This window comes from Pseudopipra pipra, chromosome Z, assembly GCF_036250125.1.
Source record: "Pseudopipra pipra isolate bDixPip1 chromosome Z, bDixPip1.hap1, whole genome shotgun sequence".
In the NCBI taxonomy this organism is placed as follows: domain Eukaryota; kingdom Metazoa; phylum Chordata; class Aves; order Passeriformes; family Pipridae; genus Pseudopipra; species Pseudopipra pipra.
The window spans coordinates 56,857,808-56,878,895 of record NC_087581.1 but is presented as its reverse complement, the minus strand read 5'-3'; the positions used below and the strand labels follow the sequence as shown (position 1 = coordinate 56,878,895).

Sequence of the window (21,088 nt, the reverse complement as noted above, 5' to 3'; positions counted from 1 at the left end):
ATGCATTCAACACAAGCATAACTAAATATCTTTAAGAAGAAAGTTCTACTACATACAAAATAAAAAGTCAGATAAGTACAGTTTACATAATAGATTATATAATTACTTAACGTTGAGAAACACACACACAAAAATTCATACATACTTATATATATAAATGGAAGTGAGAGGAGAAAGCAGTGAAGGCATTCAAAGAATACTTGCAGAAGAGATTGTGGTAACAGAGCTGCAACACTGGAAACTAGGATCAGTATTTCCTAAACAGAAGGCAGAGGTAGAGGTATGGGCACAATACCCACTTCCATGTGTGGATAACATTATCACTCTTATAATGCTTATTCCTTATTTACTTCTCCTAATCAACAGATATTTTCAAAAATCAAATACAATATTAATTAACATATGGTTATTTCACTCTGCCACCAGTTATAGACTTGCTTTGAGCTGTTAAATGACACAAAATGTAGCCAAGTCCCAAGACTTAATGCATTCAGTTATCCAGGAAAACTCCACATCCGTGTGCAGAAGGATCAAGAGATAATGGTGCCTTGTATGATGCTTTCAGCCCAATTAAGTGTCTCCAAATAAGCATCTCCCAGCTAACTAATCAACAGATCTGCATTATTAGACAGCATCTATGCTGCACAGGAACTAAGATAATTGTAGTCTAGCCATTGACATTGTTATCACTTGCTCTGAATTAAATTTAACCTAATAGCTTTTTGCTCAGGGCCAAGCTTCATTCCAGACACAAAATCATTCCTAAAACTCAGACTGAAGCTGAAGATCACACTTAAAATAAAAGCTACTTCAACATTTCATTTAAATATTTCTACCCAATCCTTACAAATTTACAGCCTGAAATCTGCTGAATATACCCTTTTTAGATAGAGCATTTGGCTTCAAGCCATCAAAGAACAATTTAAGAAGCAACTTCTTACCTAAACCCTGATTCTTTATTTTTAAATTATGCATCATAAGTAAAGAAAGCATATATGGCTTGTCTAAAGGCTTTGCTTGCTTAGTTGGTGTCCCCTAAATTATGTGCAGTATTTGTAATAATAATCTATTACGGGAATTGTTATAAAAAAATCCAGCTCATTTTTATTACACTGACAAGCTACATTTACTTACACGCTAGTTGTAAAATATAACTAGCAACACTGAACAGACAAAAGGAGATAAGCAGATAGAATACATGAAGGTAATCTTTGACAAGTGACTTACCACAGATGCACCCCTGCCAGTTTGTGTACTACCAAGCCAAGGCATATTGATAGGTGTGCCAGGATTACTATGAGTATATGGAGTAGTTCCCTGAACATTTACCAGATCATCACGAGCATGTATAACTAAGAAATCATCAGCCCTGTAAATGAAAAAAGCACTGTAAGTTAGGATTCCAAACAGCAACATTAAATACCATGCTTTGTTACTCTGAATTATCCACAGTCAAAACTGTGATATTGAAAACAAAGAACATATACCCTTTATTTTCTATTTCCACATCATCATCAACCCAGGTATAGATTTGCGTAGCTAAAATCGCAGAAACATCTAACTCTTGAATATCATGACTTGATGCTATTGCAATGCAGTTCCGATTTGCCTGAAAAAAAGTAACACACAGAATGGGAGATACAAAAGGAAACCTCACAAAGGGGCTTATTTTAGTTTTCTATGGTTATGGCATCGTTGTTCACACAAATACACACTTAATTTATAAAACCCCAAACATATATGTCTGATCTATATATGTTTAAACTTGACTCCTACACACAAGCTTAAAGAAAAAGTAGACACCACCTCTCCATTCCCTCAATGTATTACACAACAGAAAAAAAAAGTCAATTTGTAGTAGAAGCACTTAATTATGAAAAGGTAATTATGAAGTGCTTTTGAGAAGGGAGTGCTAAAAGTCCTGTGTGCTAGAAGTAGCTAAAGGTGCTGGCTAAGCTTATCTCACACATTCACAATGGGACTACCATTAGTGTTATCAGGTGGAAGTACAACATGATTGGATTATTCTACCTCCTTTACACTCACCTTATTGACTGCAAAAGCAGTAATGATGTCAGACTCTTTATGGATTATTCTTGCCTTGCCTCCTGGGTGTCCCATATCTGTTTCTATCTGTATTTAAAAAGTAAAGCACAATTAAAAACAAACTTTTATGCAACACTGCTTTTTAATGAAAGTACAGAGACCAAACACTGTTTCATATGAAAATTCTTTTTTTATTTCATTTGAATTCTAAGAAAATTCAACAAATACATCCTGTAACAATTATGGTAAATCTATTTGGTGTAATAATATACTACAACTGCCATGCTGAGATCACCACAGCAACAGAGAAAGTGTAATTTGTCACAGAAGTCACAGTTCTATGTTCGTTCTCAGGTTTTTCAGGGATGCTGAAAACCAGCAAGGCTGCATACACACTTGCTGTTCATGACTAAAATTTTGAATCTTGACATTTTGCTCTCAAAAAATTTTGTTAAGTCTTTGCAGGCTCTTAGCAAACACTTTTTCCACTGAAACTGATGAAATAGTACAAAAGAAGATACTGGCAAGCTCCTGAGCAGGAAAATAAATTTGAACTTTGTCAGCTTACCTATTCACATTTTTCCACAATTGAATAAATCTGGAATTCTGTACATTGAAGTATCACAAATTTTTTACTATTACATATTCTTTTTTTTTTTCATTTTTCTTAATGTGATCTAATGTTGGATTTGAGTATCGTCTACCATTTTGTATTTTAGAAGTGCACTGGGGTATGTGCCAACACACACAAAATTCTAAACTCTACCAGCACTGTAGCACTTCTGTTCAAAATTAAAGAGCTCAGCATTGCAAGTATTACACTAATTAAAGACTCAGTCTATTGCAGTTACAAAATTATTTTACAGTAAAAAAAATGGCACTGCCAAACTAATGGTGATCTGAAAATTTAAACCTGAATTGCAAATGTAAAATCTTATATTTTCTTCAAAACGCAAAGAACTATTCCAGAACTTCAAATTCTTAATCTTCTGACATTTGAAAGATTTAATCAAGGATATTTTACTTGAAAAAACAGTAAGACTGTGCTGTCAAAGACCTGCAAATCTTTTTTGAAGTCTGAAAAAAGTCTATAGCTGTTACAGACAAAGAAGTGGAATACTTTTTTTTTTATGTCAAAACAAAATTGATACCTTGTTGATTTTATGTATGTGACACTGCACAAAACTGCAGTGACAGATACAAAACCATGATCTGTGTGTTATGGTGAACAAACCTGCATGAAATTAAAATTACTTTTCCCCAGTCGGTTCCAATTACCTATTTGCTAATACCACTTTATCATATAATTAATAATAATAAGGTAACCCAAGGACATCACAGGGTGTTCTCTTGTTTGTCTTCACATTAGTTTTGCAAAAGAAAGACTGAAGAATACAGTATTCATTTGAATTTCTAGGGAGAATATTATACCTTTTCAATACCAATCTTCCAAGAAACTTGCTACAAAACTGTTATTTGGATTCATTTGTCACCATGTTTAAAATAAGGTTCAGGGAAAATTTTCGGTAGCAAACCAGTATCATGCTAACAAAACTGCTGTAACTTCAGTAAACCACTTCCACTTGTGGGCAACTATTCAGACATCTGATATTGGTGAAAGGTCCTGTATGTACTATATACCATACTGCTACTAAATTTTTGTCACTTGTGCAAATCTCAACTTCAGCTCTTCACTTGCCATAGCTACAGAATTTGATACAACATATTGTTCATACCTGGTTGCTTGATGTGGCTTTCTAGCATAATTAAGTTTCAGATAAACTCTATAACAAGACTAGTTTAACTCAATCCCTTGCAAAAGTGATTTTTTATGTTTGCTTGCTATGACATCAAAGACTTTTTTTAAGTGAAATCAGCACCATTTCAAAAAGAAAGTACTTCATAATGATGTAAGATCTAATAAATTTGAGGATTACTACTGTGTACCTTATTGATGATGTGCTCCTCCACCACAGAATTTTTCATGGTTTCATTGTGCTCCTCTAATGACTTCACCAAGGAAAGAACAACCACAGAACAAAGCATAAAGGTAAGACATAACACACAAGGTATCAAGGAAATCCTTAATTCCTTGTTTTTTACCCCAACACAGAACAACTGAAACACAGCAGCATGTTTGCACACACACACACATTTTATGTAGTAACAATAATTAACAAATTCTAAACTGTATTCAGTACAAAACGTACTGATTTACCTACTCTGTGATGTAACAGCATCTTGTCCATCTCAAAAGTCAAATTTATTGGAAAAAAAGCAATCTACACTGACAAGATAAAAAATAAAGCCAACACACCTATGCTGTATAAGGCTGTACATGATCCTCCTTTGAAATATATAAAGCACATAAAAAAATCTCCCAAAACACCTGTCCATACAGCATAGCAACACAGCTGCATTAACATGAAGCATGACCAGAAATGGTGCATCTTTAAAGGACAAACAATTTTCCTTTTACTTGCAGTCTGCAGTGAACACAATTAGCCAAACAAGCTAATATTCTAGTTGTGACAGAATGAAGGTTAGGTCATAGAGACCTCTCTGCTGCCATGTCATCAATATTTACTAGTCATAAATATTCTTTTTCCTGCATGTTTAATTTGTTCACATCTGCTGCTTTCTCTTCTGTTTACGCTACTCCACACTTTTTCTATAATACCAGTAATTCTTTTAAAATACTGGGAGTAGGGACGAGTAAGAAGAAAAAAAGAGGAACTAAACAGGGAGAAAAAAAAAAACCTAAAAGTCCATTACAGAACCACAATTTAAAAACATTTTACTGAATCTGGAACCTGGAATCCAAGAAGGCACTGGAACAATTTATCAGAGACAGAAATAATAACTGTTGTATGACCAATTTTCTTACTAAAATCAAATCATAACAAGACAGAGAGCAGCGGATAAAAGCCATTATGACTGTGGCAGGGAAAAATTCACAGTTTTAGAACTGTGGCTGATTAGGTTACTGGTTTTAATCTTTGAAATTTTCGAGTTTGTCACTCTTTTGAGGCAGCTTTACTGAACTTAACGAAGAGGCTGACTATAGCCAAGTTGTGTTAGTTCTCATTCTATAATCATAGACTGATTATTTTTGTATTCTACAAAACAATGGACAAACATTTTTTATTACAAATACTGCAGATTTAGAGTCATAGCCAAGAGTATTAACCATTCATGCCCTAGAAGTAAACATGCCAGCTAAATAACTTAAGTAAAAGTTCACAGATTGACCTGCAATATTTTCTCCATTTTAAACACAATACTGACCTCATTTAGGCATCGCTTCTTTATAAAAATATTTCTGATAAAGGTTTCCTGCACTTCTTCCTGTTTGACCAAGTATTGCCAGAGCCTCTTCACTGATAGTGCAACATGACTGCTAGATCTACAGAAAAGTCAAAATAAATATTTACACACTGCTCATACTTATACAAGAGTGCAATATCTTACACTCGAATCAAACTATAGTCAGAAGAAATGCTGAAGCAAAACTACAGATCTATAGAAACTACACAAGATCTATTTGGAAGCACTTTAATACCCTCTTCCTGAAAAACCTACATGTGAGAGAAGGCACAAAAGGAAGAAGGAAAATAATATGTAGCATTTTCTCCTCCTATTTTGGGACAAGTGAGAAAAATCTCTTCAAGAAACTACACAATGATAAGGGCAGCATACAGATTATTTATTAGTCAAACTCATTCTTTACAACATGGATAATTTCTGTTTAGTGCTAATGATTGATCCTATCACATGGGCAGTGAATGACTAACTCTTCCTGCTAGAAACATATCATCAGCTGTGCAATATCTCTGAAACACCCATGACTTTTCAGTAACAAAATTGGAAGGACTGTAAAATCAGATCAGAATTCAAATTTTATGCTTATCCCTAGAAACAATATGCTCAAGCAAAAATTATAAATGCAAGTACAGCTGCTTATGACAGGCCAAAAAACAACAAACTCTGAACTGCTTTAAATCATAATTTAAAAATATCAGACAGCAGACACATGTTAAACTGTGACCTTTTAATCAAGTCACATTACTAAAACTAAGTATGACCATAGTAAGATATTTTACAACAAAAAGACAGACTTTTTGCTGATTCTGCAATCCATAGGTGACAGTAAGACTAAAAAAGCAGATATCTATTTAAAAAATTATAATTTAAGAAACTGAGCACACTTTTCTGGCTGAACATGCAATTATGTGAAGTCATAACTATGCAAATATTACAAATAGTAAATATTTCTTCTCTGATTTTAGGTAATAATACTGATAAGAATGTGATAACATTACCTCCAAAGGTGGGGCAATTATTTCATTCATTGTCTCTAATCCTTAATTATCTCTCAAGGCAAATTTTTTATTCTTTAGTTTATTGTCAACCATACTTTTCCAAAGACACTAAAAATCTATATGTTAAGCTTCAATAAAAGAACTTAAAAAAATTAGAAACTGTTGTTTGTTTTTCCTGATCTTGCTCTGGATCAGAGATGCATGAAATCTGATGTGCATCCACCATTTCACAGTGGATTAGAGCAAATCTTAAAACTGGCATTTAGTTATTGAATTCTATCACACGTACTAATAACCTAATGCTTGATTTATATTAAAGATACTATAGTCAGTACTTATATAAATTAGACTCACCTGAAAGGAGTGTTTGTAGGCTCAAGTAAAGTTTTATGGCGAAGCAATGCAGGACCAGCAGCTAGGGAATCTTCAGAAGCATGAACTGAAATATAATGTTGAGGTGGACCCCCATAGAGCTCAAGACGTCGGAGAAGAACTTGTTCCCAGCGCTGCAAAGTTTTCAAAACTGCATGGCATATTGGGGAGCTAACTGGAAGCTCTAGAAAGACAAGTAAACAATAATAAAAACCCTCTCTTTTCCATTATGATCTTGACAAAGATAATTCCAGTAGCTGAAGACTGAAGTTTATTTCAGTATCTCCCCAATTAAGCTTTATTCAAACCTCAGTTTGATATTTACAAATACAAAAAGATGAACTGCTTTGTGCTATCACTGCTAAACACAGGAACAGACTTCTCCAATGCTGACAAAAATTAAATATTGGAACAGATCCTCCTATGTCAAGGCATATAGGTGACAGGCAGGTGATGAGAGAAACATGACATTCCTTCATCATAACAGGTAAATTGCGCCCAGCTAATCTGGTGGCATTCTATTGTGGACTGACTGCACTAGCAGGCAAGGGAAAAGCGATGGATGTCCTCTATTTTTGACTTCTGCAAGGCCTTTGACATAGTCCCACACAACACCCTTACCTCTCAACTGGAGCAATAAGGATGGACTATCTAATGGCTGGAGCTGGTTGAATGATCTCAACCAAAGAGTTACATTTAATGTCCAAATGGAGATCACTGGCAACAAGTGGCATCCTTCAGGGATGCATACTGGGATTAGTACTGTTCCATATCTGTGACAGTGATACAGTGGTAGTGAGTGCACCCTCAGGAAGTTTGCCGGTAACACCAGGATGAGAGGTGCAGTTGATTTGCTGGATGGAAGGGATGCCACCCACAGGGACCTTGACAGGCTTGAGGAGTGGGCCATGTGAACCTTCCAAGCTTACACAAGGACAAGTCTACCTGAGCCAAGGCAATAACCAGCACCAAAACCGAATGAGTGATGAACAGATTGAGAGCAGCTCTGTGGAGAAGGACTTAAAGATATCAGTGGATGAAAAATTGTACAGGAGCCAGCAATGTGCGCTTGCAGCCCAGAAAGCCAACCACATCCTAGGCTGCATCAAAAGAAGGATGGCCAGCAGAGTGAAGGAAGGAATGTGGCCCCTCATACCTGTTCTCATGAGATTCCACCTGGGGCACCACACCCAGCTATGGGGCCCCCAGTGTAAGAATGACAGGGACCTGTTGGAGTGGGCCCAAAGAAGGGCCATGAAAACAGGTCAGAGGGCTGAAACACCTCTCTTGTGAAGAAAGGCTAAGAGTGTTAGGGTTGCTCAGCCTGGACCAAAGAAGGCTCCAGGGAAACCTTATAGCACCCTTTCAATATTTAAAAGGGACTTAAGGTAAAGACGGAGTAAGACTTTTTACCACGGCCTGTAGTGATAGGACAAGGAGTAATGGTTTTAAACCAAGCAAGGAGATTTAGATTAGATATAAGGTTGACATTTTTTATGATGAGGATGGTGAGACAGTGGAACTAGTTGCCAGAGAAGTTGTCGATGCCCCATCCCAGGAAGTGTTCAAGGTCATGTCAGATGAAGCTTTGAGCAACACCATCTAGTGAAAGAGTCCCTGTCCTGTGGTAGGCAGGGCTGGACCTAGATGATCTCTAAACGTCCTTTCTAAACCAAAACCATTCCATGAGTTCTACAAATCTATGAAACAAGGAGTAGGAAGGTTGTTACTTGAATTACAAAAAGCCTATAGTGTTTCCACCAAGAAATACATATTGTAAACATTCTTATGTGACTAAGAGGCAAAGAAAACATAAGTACGCAGAGACTTCTGCTAACTACTGAGCATTCCTTTTCACCCATTCATTTTATCCACCCACAATATTATTTCATAAATATGCCTGCATGATAAAGAGTATCAGAACATTTATTCCCAGATCACTGAAAAATTAAGAACTTTTGAACTAAAAATAAAGCTACATTATACATATATTATTCAACATATTACTGATTTAAAGTGTGGTAATTAGGTATAAAGAAACAACTCTGCTGCTTATTACCTGAAAGATCATGTCCAGCCAAAGGGTAGAAAATCTTCAAATTGTGAAGTACCAGCTGAACCATTGCCAATCTCATCAGTGACCAACTAACAAGAAAGCACTAGTAAGTCATTTACTAATAGTAAAATAATTTTTTCTCACTTAATCAATATTAGGATTTAAATTTAGAGCTTCAAATCCTCATTATAAACTACTAAAAACTAAAACCCATATTTTAGAATATTATAGATACTCTGAATTCAAAAGTCACTATACTATATATTGAGTACAATAATCATTGTGAAAAATTAACTACTAAGTCTAAATAATGCATTCCCATGAAATATCAAGTAACTGGTGTATTAACTTAAAAATAAAAGGCCAGAAATACAAGCAGACATTGTAGAAGATCTTACATTCTAAAGCTACTTACCTGTAAGAATTTGAATTAGAATGCTCTTGATTACGTGAACTTGATGCAAACACATCTCCATCAATGTCTTCATCATCTTCATCACTTTCCTGACTCTCTTCTGAATCATATTCCACTCTACTTTGTGAAGGAAGAAATGGCTGAAAATTTAAACAATATTCCTTAAATTATCTTGTTTTATCTCATTTTAAATTACCTTTTAAAAGTTGAATTGTTAAAATTTTTAATGCTTTTTATAAAAATGCAGGCACATCATCTTACTCAATTTAGTAACATTTGGAGTTTGTACCTCGTGAAAAGGGTAATTGTCCATAAGCACTATATGCCTAAACAGTTTAACTATTTTTCATATTACTGAAAATTCTAATGTTGAAAACACTAACAGTTTTCCAATTCTTATTTTACTTTATTCATATATTTACAGGTCAAATATATCAAACAAGACGTAGGACACACAAGCTGGTCAGAGAGAAGCCAAAAACTGAGTATACTGTCTCTAGTTCTTCCAAGGGCTAAGAGGACAAAAGACCAAGAAAATCCTATCCTTTCCCTACAGAATTCAATATATGGCCAGCCTACTATTGGTGCCTCACTGTGTTTATTCAGTATTTGCAATTTCTTTTTTGTCCTTGTTCCTAAAATAAAACTGACATATTTATTTTGCTGGTATAACTAACATATGATACAGAAATGTGCCATTACGTACTCGTATACCATTACGTAACTTTCTACAAAGAAAGATCTGCCACAGCAGACTTAACAGGAGGCAATATAATTTGATTTCTAGTAAGCTTACATGTTCATTTCATCCAATTGAAATAGCTGACAAAAAGCTTTTCACATTTCCTTGTTCGCCTAAATAGCTGGCCCATAACTATCTATACATTTGTACGCTGCAAGAATAAAAAACATGTTTTGTTCATACCATTACCTAAAACCAAATTAACTGAATAACAACAGTTTTTAAGAAAGTTATTTCAAAATATCTATTTAATGTTTTCAAAATATCCGTGTTTTAGAAAAAGCTAAATGCGAGCAATAAAAACCGGCACGTTTTATCATATCAATATCTAGAATAATGACTAAGATAAGAAAAACTACCGGTCCAGAAGTGACAGAAGACATTTAATTGTCATAATAGCAAAAAATTACCTTTGCAATGAAATAATCCCAGATGCTAAGCTCAGGAGGGATAAATCTTTCTTTGTGACATGGAAATTCTTGGTCTACCAATGGCAATGCAGGCAACTGAGAACTCTCTTTTGGCAAGGTTTTTGATGAAAGCCTGTAATGTTTTTGCTGTTTCTCTCCATCATCTATGGAAAAAGAAAATACAGTATGTTGCTTCAAACCATCTGCTTCACCTCCCTATTGCTTTTAATAAAGGGATTCATAACAGAAAGTAAAAATCTTCATTACAAGTTTTCAAAATTTTAACGTTTCTGTAACAAATAAAAATAGAAAATGCTGATACTCAAATACATAAAACTGACACGTAACTTGAACTCCAGAACATGAAAACTCCCAGCACAAATAATACAGTAGAGTACACCCCTAACAAGCTCTCTTTCTACAAAGATGACAAATATCATTACTCAAGCAACGATATTACAAAACTAAATCACTTTAATAAGAACTACTGAATACTGATAATGCTTGCTTTTAAGACAAGCCAAAAGTCTTGTCTTTCAGAATGTATATTGCAAATATGTAAGCAATATACATTCTTGCCATTCTTACTCAAGCTTTAATTCCATGTCTCCTTGTAGTAGAGGTTTGTATTTTTTCTAAATGGTACAATTCTGCTAAATCCCTATGTCCCAATACATTTCTCCAGCAAATATGAAAGATCCCGTTTAAACTAATGCAATCTGACATATATCTTATTAAACAGGGAAGGACTAATTATTTGTAGTAACACCCTAAGTCCTAGGAGTAGAGAGGTCCCCTCGCTTGCCCCAACATTGACTTTTTTCACACAAAAGAAGTGTCTGTGGGAGATTTATCTGACTTACATTCTTGATGATTAAAGTACTCAAGGAAATACTTTATCCAAGCTTTCAGGAATATCTTAATGCAGTTATATCACCTAATAACCTGAAATCATTCTGGACCTTGTTAGGTGAATATCCCAATACAGCCTATGTGTTAGTGGAGGAGGAATGATACCCGTTGTCACTGTGCCTGAGCAATAAGTTAGTGTTCTAGCTCTCCAGAACACATTTGAAGTGAAAGGGACAAGGGAGAAAAGAAATTTTATTTGGAGACTTGATACAACATGCTGACTTTCATAACAGACAAAAGGGACTTGAATCAATTTCCTACTTCATTGTAAAAGGTGGGGTTTTTTTATTTTCAAGTAGATATATGTAAGGCATGAAGATTAGTTTCTATAGTGAAAAAATAAACGGGTTCAAGACTTAAGTAAAAACACAGAAAGCTAAAACATTAGGATAAAAAGGAAGTTGATTTTTTGAACTTCCTCTTGGAATCCACGAAATTTCCAAGATTTATTTAATTAAGTCTTTTTTCTTCAGTAGAGGGCAATATGAGTTGTCTTATGATCCAAGTTTTTGGCTGACCTAGCAGCAGTAATAATTAGGATCCTAGACGGCAATTCTGCAGCCTAAAAGAGCTGACCTGGAGAATGGATATTACTGTCACTGAGTACAAGCATCAACATGTTAGGCCAAACTGTTTGCAAGGATGAACTAAATCGAACATCATAAATACAAATGGGTTCTTTATCATTTTAACTTTCCAATTCCCTTCTGCTCAAAATTAACCCTCAAAACTACCACTGAAGCCTCCAAAATTACTTTCTCCTCTTGATAATGCTTGGGATGGCAAAAAAAGAGCCAGCACACCTATGCACTCCTGGAGTGAACTACTACAAAGAAGTATTTCCTATACCCTTATTTTTTTTGGTTTTTTTAAGTTTTATCCACTGGAGACTTTTGATTCTTGATAGATGCTTGAAAGAATCAAAAAATTTCCTTCAAAGCTCTTATGGGTATTCCAATCACTTGAACACAGAAGGTCTAACACTCTGGACAAATGAAAAATAGCACAAATAGCAATTATATTCCATGTATAAGACTTCCTTGCTCTTAACACAAACTGAGACAACTGTTAATCCCAACTCACGTAAGATTTAAGTGGATTGTTTAAAAAAAAACTTTCTGATTTTTTATACCTCACGATTCTTTATGCTTTTTAAAATGGACAAATTCTCTGTACTCACACTAGCTGATGGAATTTTTTCATAATTTCTGCTCATTTTTGGACAAGAAAAAAACATGTTTTTCCAAGGAGATTCAAAAAGATTTCTGACCATGTATGAAGATGAACATTACCATTGCAAGCAGCTGAACTACTGTGCTAGTTTTGGCTCAGGTAGAGCTAATTTTATTCACAGCGGGTCATATGGGGCTGTGTTTTGGATTTGTGCTGAACACAGGGTTGATAATACAGATATGTTTCTATTATTGCTTAGCAGGGCTTATACTGAATTAAGGCCTTTTCTGCTTTTCATACTGCCATGCAGGTTGAGGAAGTTGGAGGTGCATGGGAGGTTGGGAAGGGACACAGCTAGGACAGGTGACCCAAACTGACCAAAGGGATATTCCAGACCATATGACATCACACTCAGCATATAAAGCTGGGGGAAAAAGGAGAAAGGGAGGATGTTTGGAGTGATGGTGTTTGTCTTCTCAAGTGACCTTTATGCATGAGGGGGCCCTGCTCTCCTGGAGAGGCTGAACACCTGCCTGTCCATGGGAAGCAGTGAATTAACTCCTTGTTTTGTTTTGCTTGTGTGTGTAGCTTTCGCTTTCCCTATTAAACCATCTGTCTCAACCCAGGAGTTTTCTGGCTTTCATCCTTCCGATTCTCTCCCTGATCCTGCTGGTGGGAAAGTGAGCAAGCAGCTGCATGGGGCTTGGTGGCTGGCTGGGGTTAAACCATGACAGCTACAAAGTAATTTACGTATAGAATCTAATAAAAGATGAAGACACCTCATCTTTCATCTTAACATAGGGATATCATAACAGTATGTGTTGCACTACTACACTGTGTCATAATTTTTTTTTTTATCCTGTTAGGGATATTATTTGAAATCCACTTACCTGTACTAAAAGTCAAAAATGCAGTAACTGCAGTGAAATTTTCAATTCATTATTTAAAGCTTACCAGTTAAGAAAGAGCATGCACATGCATCACTATGAATTTTTAGCAACTGCTCAAAAAAAAAGAAATTCACTAGCATGAAATAAGGAGCACGTGTTGCACGATGCAGAAATAAGCAAGTATATGTCTGCAGGTTGTTTTTTTAAGCAGAATTCAAAAAGCAAATATTGTACTTTAAAACAGTACTTTATTTCCTTCCGTTGGATCATTCTTTGTATTTTTAAGAATACTGCTAGCCATTGGAAAAAATTCAGTATTTAAGGCAAATGAAAGTACAACCATCTAAGGGGTTTGAAATACCTACTACAAATGCCGATTTCTTTTTATGCATTCTAAAAAAATTAAATACAATAACAAATTCATTAAAAATCCCAATTTGTCATTTGGGATTTCAGATAACAAATTACATTCACTTTCAAATTTGTCATATATTTCTAGTTAAAACCCTTTTTTGTGGTTTTTTTTTTTTTTTTTGTATTTAAAGCATTCATCTTTGCTCACATTTTACTTATAAGACAAATGTAAAATTTATGTTATTTCTCAAGAATATTGGATTATTTCAGACAAGAAAAATCCTTTAATTTGTGCCAAGTCATAATACACGCAATGATAGTCAAAAGATCTGCTGCCTCCCTTCTGTCCCAGGAAGAGCTAAAAGGCTCAACTTCCCCAAAAACTAAAACGCAAGTCAGAGTTACTGTATTTTACTGATGACTGTGTGCATGCATGAAGCATCAACAGCCCAACACCCTACAAAAAACACAAGTCTTAATGAAGATATATGAAATTATGAAGCTCTCCTCTTACAAAAGCATCCTCCTTGATTGCAGACATCAACATGTACCAGCACTGCTGAAGCCCAGAACCAGAGTGTAATAATAAAGATACTACAAAGAAATACCAATTTTGAATCACACCTTGAATCATTTTAGTAAGTCTAAGCCCTGCACAGATTTCTGCAATTCTTTGGGAAGTTATAAAAGAAAACTAGAATGGCAGCCTGGTGAAATTCTACACTGCTCCATACCTCAACTTCAAACATAGAAAGAATTTGCATTTTTTAAGCTGATAAACCCTGAAGCTGATATGATATTCTGATTACAGGCTACAGCTCGTGTGGCCACAGTGCTGAATTTAATGAATTTCCAATCAACAGGAGCAATTGCAATTAAAGTTCCCTAAGACGCAGTTTGGTGAGTCATTAAAAAGCTTAAAACAAGGTATATATTACACTCTCAGATATTTATACTAATAATAACAACAATAATAACAACAATAATATAATCATTCACATTGTGGGCATTTCAATAAATTGTGAAGGGAAACCTCTTGAAAAATTAAATTATTACAACAAAATACTTGGTGGCATACACAAACTTTCTTGATATTTTCTGCCCTCCAAGACATTTCCTGACCATCCAAGACTATTTCCACTGAGCTAAAGAAACTCCATCATTTACAGTGCAAATACTTCAAGTCAAACTTCTATTTTGTTTTAAAAGCTGACTTAGCCAAGAATAAGATAGTAATAGTGAGAAGTCAAAGACTTAAATATAGACTACAAAGACCACACAACTAATAAAGCACTCAGTACTTCAAAGCACCATAAGGAAAAAAAGCCCAAAATTGCAGTCTCTAATTCTGGAATTCAAGGCAATTAATCTCATGTTGATGTCAAAAATTTCATTACTAATGGGATCACAGGGAGTTCTGCATTAAAAAGGGGCAGTTTGGCATGGCTGTTACCTTATATAAGCTGGAAGGTTTTAAAAATTGAGGAATCTGTATTCTTTCATCTATTCTGAGATTAAGCAATTCCTGAAGATAATGCCTAAACGCTAAGGCTTTTTACTATTTCTGACTTGCTGGTGAACTTGAGTGCAGTAACACAGCACTGCTTGATCTAATCTGAAGCACTCCTAATGCAAGTTCAGTTTTTGTTGTTTTGTTTTGGATTTGTGATGAAACCTACCTCATAGTAAATAAAGCAAGCAGATAAATGCAAAAGTTGTAAGGAGTGGGGTGTTTTGTTTTGTTGGGGGCTTTTTGTTTGTTTGGATTTTTTTCCTTCTTTACAATGACCTAAGAAAAACTTGACTTACATGACCTGTTACTCTAAGTCAGACATTTGTAAGATCTCTAATGACAATTTGTTTTCTAAGAGAACAGGAATAATGGTTTGTGAAGAGCAAGCAAGAGCTAAGAATTAATTCAGAGGATCAAACAAGATAAAGATGTAAGTAAGAGTGACAGCAGAACTGAATATCCTATGGACAAGTTTTATGTGCACATCCTCATTATCTAGGCATCTGTTTGTCAAAACCTCTGGCGTGTCAGGCAGAACTCAACATAGTAAGAGCTGACACGTCATCATTTCTCCCTACCAAAGTACTCAGAAATTATATTTGTGTTAAAACTTAGGACAATCAGTGGAGAAAAATAACTTGTCTGAATAGTTAAGTATTTTTAGATTTCTGATTTTCTACATCTGAAGCCCAACTTTAAATGTATAAAGTGTACTGGTAAAATACTCAAATTTAGAAAGCAGTTCTACATTTCACCTGCTTTTGCAGCATGGAATATACAAAATGAAATTATGGATTTCTAACTTAAACCAAAATTCAAACTTTTCCTTAAGAACCCTCTGGATGATAGACAACTTACTATCTCAATATAGACTTAAATTACGTAATGGTTTTCTAGGGCAGTTTTTAAGAGAAACTATATGGCAAATACAAATCTGAAAAGATCTACTACAATAAACAACAGGGTTATTTTTCAGATGATAACTGCATCTTGGAAAACAAAATGTCATATTCTAGCCCTCTTTGCCAAAATCATTTGCTGCAATTGCAAAACCAAGAAACATGGCTGGAAAGTATAGTGCTCTAAAAAGCTATGCTCCAAATTGCTATGCTTTGTCTGATCTTTAATTGACAGAGGCAATAAAACAAGTTTTTCATAGAAATTAATTCCTAATAGATGTTAAGATTTCATAAGACTACCAGGTACAAGTTTTTGGTTTCTGTTTTTTCAGTTTCTGTTGAAGAGAAATTTTATATCCAAAGCTATTACATGCTCAAGTCCACTAAAGCAAAGAGCAGAAAGGGAAATCACATTGGCCAGCACCATACATAATGTTATGATCTCTTAAAACACATTTGAAACTTAGAGATCAACATGCCAATTCAGATATATACTTAAGGATTGGAGGGGAGGCAAGAAGACATGTAGGACATATAGTATTACATCAGAATTTTTAGTGTTAAGAATTTTTGGCTTTTAATCTCCATTTGAGAGTGGAAACATTTCACAAAAATCTAAAAGTAAACATAAGAGAAAGGAGTCTAGTTATGCATAACCAAATGAGGAGCTATGAAAACATCTAAATAATACTATGGAAGAACATGCCATACTTGACCTGAACAAGCATTCCAGGCACTTATCAGAGTTTGTTTCTGGGTGTCAGAAGAAAAATTAAGAAATGACCATAAAGGCACAAAAATATAGCTGATTTGAATCCTACTGCTCTGCTTCACTGGGTGTCTATTTCTGGGGGTCTACTTTTTGTTCTTTCTTCTTCCACCATTTTTTTAAAAGTGACAGAGAAAGATATTTCTCCAAGAATATTTTCCCCCAAATTTGCTCTACATAAACACATATTAAAAACAAATAATAACCTACAGAATCCTAGAATTACATCAGTTGGAAGCTGCCTGGTCCAACCCCTTGCTCAGAACAGGGCTAACTTAATTGATGGCATTTGTTCAAGCTTTTGAGTAACTCCAAAGATGAAGACTTCGCAATCCCTCTAGACCCTTTTTTCAGTGTTTGATTATCCCTACAAACAGTGTTTGATTATCCCTAGGAAACAGAACTGTCAACGAAAGAAGTTATGGCTTCTAACAGTTCTGTAATGGCAAACATATTTACCTTACCAAAGTGATACTGAGAAATACTTCTTCAATACCACAGAAAAAATTGATCAGATCTGGAATAAGAGCTCCGTTTTGATTAAAGACCTCTACTCTGAAAATACTTTCCCAGAAGTCTGATAAAGATGGTATTCAAACAGATCACATTTACAGTTTTTCTTAAATACAAGGTAAGGCATTTTTATATGTAACATACATCTAATATCAATAACAAAAATAACAAAAATTATATAAACTTGTATTTTATCTCTCTACATATGTCTTTAGATGTGATGTACAAAGCCAACAAGTAAATTTATCTTTAGAAAATCTTCCTTTAAAAAATCACATAATCTGCAGTATTTTTGCTCTTGGTTTTATAGTACTAAATTAAAATGCACAAAACTGTACCAAAGAGAAAAACATTACAGGAATTAATTCTGGACTTCAGCAAAATTTATCATCATCTGACTTTAAAACTTCAAGAATGTTTACTTTCCTAAAAGGTTCTCTGAATATCAAATTTGAATATCAAAAAGACACCTTACATTTGTAATGTACAGAATGAACACTTAGAAAATCCACATGCATAATAATGCTTATATTCAAAAAGCAAAACAAGCAGCTCTCCAAAGATATGAAACACTTCTGATCCTTTCAAACCATGGTCAAAATAATTTTATATTTAATATTAATTTCAAATGAAGAATTAGTAGGAAGACTACAACAGCATTGACAATTTTCTTTTTAAAAAAGGCCCAATTCACCTGCTGCTTTAATTACAAAACTTTAAATTTTGATGTCATGGCTTGCAAACAGAAGGTTTTCTGTCTTTCTGCATATGCAAAAAAGCCCCACGCATAGCAAACTGCATGTAGAGGCCTAGTACTAAATCTATTATCTTGCCTGAAGATTTGGCAGGACTATGAGTACTGAAGGAGGTAAGGGATTTGGAAAACCCCACGCATTCCATGGAGAACACTACTACCTGATGTGGGCTAGGCATTGGGAAGTGCCTACCTGTCAAAGAGAGAAAACATACTGTATTTGTAAAATGGGAATATACACCTGTTATGAGAGAACTGGAAAGCTTTAAAATTAACATAAAAAAATTGGCTGTAACAGTACTGGAAACTTTCTCTTTAAGATCAACTTAACTCCCTCACATTACAGCAACTGTGCTACTTGTAAATCTTATTTTAGTAGCATTCACTTCTGCTCACTACTTCAACCCAATATCTATGCCAATAATTTTAGATCCTTCTTTTTCTGTGTGGACCTAAAACCACACTGAATTCTTACTGAACACAAACTACTTAAAGCAATTACTCCTAAGCTTTCAGCAGTCACATAATTTTCTTAAAAATCACAGAAGACAATATAAGTCAAACAAGAGAACTAACCAGTTTTTGTCTTTACTTGCTCTTGTCCTCTGCTGGGTGTATGAGCTCCTCCTCCAAAGACAGCAGACCACATTTTGTCATTCAGTGGATGAGCTATAATTCTATACAACTCGTTGCTAGAATGTGTTGCAAGGCCATGGATGAACAGACTTAGATAGACCGCAGTTAGAATTTCACAAAGTAAAACTGTGAGACCTGGTTGGGCTTCCTCACCAGCAGAATTCAAGAGACGTATTAGAGCTGTCATTCCTGTTTACATAAAATAAATACATTCCTTAAGAAAGCACATATTTGTGTTTGTGAGCATACTCCAGATTATCAAGGGTATTTTGACTAGCAACCTATGTTACTTAGTAATTTCTAGTGTAAAAAGATTCCAACTTTTAGATGAAACTGAACACTCCAGGAGAAAGAGGTATACTTTTTATTTTTAACAATTCACTATAGCTTTTCAGCTTTATGTTTTGGACTAACAGTTAAAGAAATGCATAACAATTTTTCAGTTATTATAACTACAGCATAACACTGTAAGTTGAAATTATGTCTTCTCACTTTACAGTGGTAAAACCAATCAAAAATCATGGGCATCAACTTTAACTAGACACTGTCTGCCAAGTGTTCCTTCACTCAAGTACTGGGTATCTTGTGTTTTGATGCTCCCACAAAAAGCTGTTGTTTCAGATGTGGCTTCAACTGTTACACTGTGCACATAAGTGAAAGTGCAAATAGTGGTGGCCAAATAATTCTGCTTTTTTGTCATCTTCTCTAATTTGCTCATAGAGCATGTGAATCTATTAAAAAACCAGAGATATCAGTTCAAGGTAATGTTACTTATAAGAAAAACTGCTAACAATTCCATGTTCCGTTCATTAGAAATTTAACTCTGCAACTAATGAAATAAGGAGAAAACAGATGACAATCTGATTTCTCTCTAAAATTTGTAGATTTAGTGTCAGAACATTTTGCAGAAAAGAAAAAACAGCATGGCATCAAACACAAAGACCGCTTGAGGCTCTCCAAAACTATTTTTAGTATGAAATTTTCTGGTTTAAAAAACAAATCCCATAATAAGTAAGCATATTTCTTGGTTATACTTACAGTAAAGTTAGTGATGTAAACTGAAGCTCATACATATATATGTGTATGTATGTGTACATATGCATATATTACATTGCTAACACTCCCTCTAATGTAGCTCCCTAGTACAGCTTCACTAACATACTTTAAGAATTACCTGAAATCTAACAGGGATTTTAGAACTACAGAAAAACTTAATTTATTATAAACTTCTCATTTTCAATAAGTTCAGTTAGTTCAAAAGTCTGAGTTGGAGCACAAACTAAGACAGCTTTTCAGGAGTAAGGAAGTGCAATACTGGTGCGACTGATTTGTTGCCTCCAGGAGGAGCAAGTAGAACACAGGACATGACTTCACCTTACTTCCCATTTACTTGCCCTTCACTAGAGCCCTCACTAACATTTTTAGCAAGAGAAAGCAATATGAGCCAACTTGACTTAGTGAATAACCAGAAGCATTAACTTAGAGGTTTTGAAAAAAAAAAAAAAAAAAAAAGACAAAATTTTAATCAAAGAACCCAACTTTACCATACAGCTGTTATAAATACTACTAGAAAATCCAGAGCATAGCTACATGCGCTTAGAGTGGATCCAGATAACTCGGTTTTCCTTAAGAGGAAGGAAATACATCAACTCCAGATACCTGGCCACTGAGCAGGTGATGTATTTGGAGTCACTGTTTCTTCTAAGCTTGCTGTTCTTAAAGAATGGCGCTGAGTTAACAGGACTGTCTGATACACTGTTCCAGTGAACTGATTTGCTTGAAATGAGCTGTGAAACAGGAAAGTGAGAGATTTATATAAAAATATTATGGTTACAACTATTCAAAGTTCCTTCTAGACAGAGGCAAGTGTGAGCAAGTGCCTTCTGGTGCACTACCAATTACGATCACTACAGTGAGACAGTGTGTCAATGGTTCTCTAAAAAGCACTTTTCCTAACCTTTACCTGTAGCTGTGGCCATCACAAAGACATTGGTAGATGCAAGCGGAGAGCGACGCTGCTAAGGTGTGCATGACATATATCTGTAAGACAAAGTTTTATAGAACATATTACAGTCAGAGTGAGCAATGGTTACTATGATAGCCTTTCTCAAACTATGACACATGCGTACATATTTGTAAAGTGAAACAAGCACTGAATACAGAAGGTATAAACACACACTTAAAAAGACACATTTCACTTCAGAATTTATTTCAGATAAATCAGTTCACTTTGAATGAAAAGGAAGGGGAAGTATTCAACCCATATCAAAGCTCAGCTGTACCTGAAATGTTTTCAATGAATAAACAGCAAT

At 34.9% G+C, this 21,088-nt stretch overlaps 1 protein-coding gene across 7 annotated transcripts in view; it reads right to left on the bottom strand.

Annotated features, from left to right (window-relative positions):
- The window catches only part of DMXL1 (Dmx like 1), an 82,413-nt gene that overhangs the window by 11,651 nt on the left and 49,674 nt on the right, over positions 1-21,088 (bottom strand). For 4 of the 7 annotated variants that reach the window (XM_064642613.1, XM_064642612.1, XM_064642617.1 and 1 more), the window contains exons 26-38: positions 20,740-20,816; positions 20,436-20,563; positions 18,717-18,965; positions 18,220-18,333; positions 10,364-10,527; positions 9,212-9,351; positions 8,800-8,885; positions 6,723-6,924; positions 5,335-5,452; positions 3,994-4,056; positions 2,047-2,133; positions 1,488-1,609; positions 1,228-1,369 (exon numbers count right to left, since the gene is read on the bottom strand). In XM_064642613.1, coding sequence (XP_064498683.1) covers positions 1,228-1,369; positions 1,488-1,609; positions 2,047-2,133; positions 3,994-4,056; positions 5,335-5,452; positions 6,723-6,924; positions 8,800-8,885; positions 9,212-9,351; positions 10,364-10,527; positions 18,220-18,333; positions 18,717-18,965; positions 20,436-20,563; positions 20,740-20,816 — 1,692 coding nt within the window. Of the gene's footprint in view, positions 1-1,227; positions 1,370-1,487; positions 1,610-2,046; positions 2,134-3,993; positions 4,057-5,334; positions 5,453-6,722; positions 6,925-8,799; positions 8,886-9,211; positions 9,352-10,363; positions 10,528-18,219; positions 18,334-18,716; positions 18,966-20,435; positions 20,564-20,739; positions 20,817-21,088 lie in introns of those variants that run through there. The other 3 variants (XM_064642614.1, XM_064642615.1, XM_064642618.1) reach the window with 2 other exon arrangements.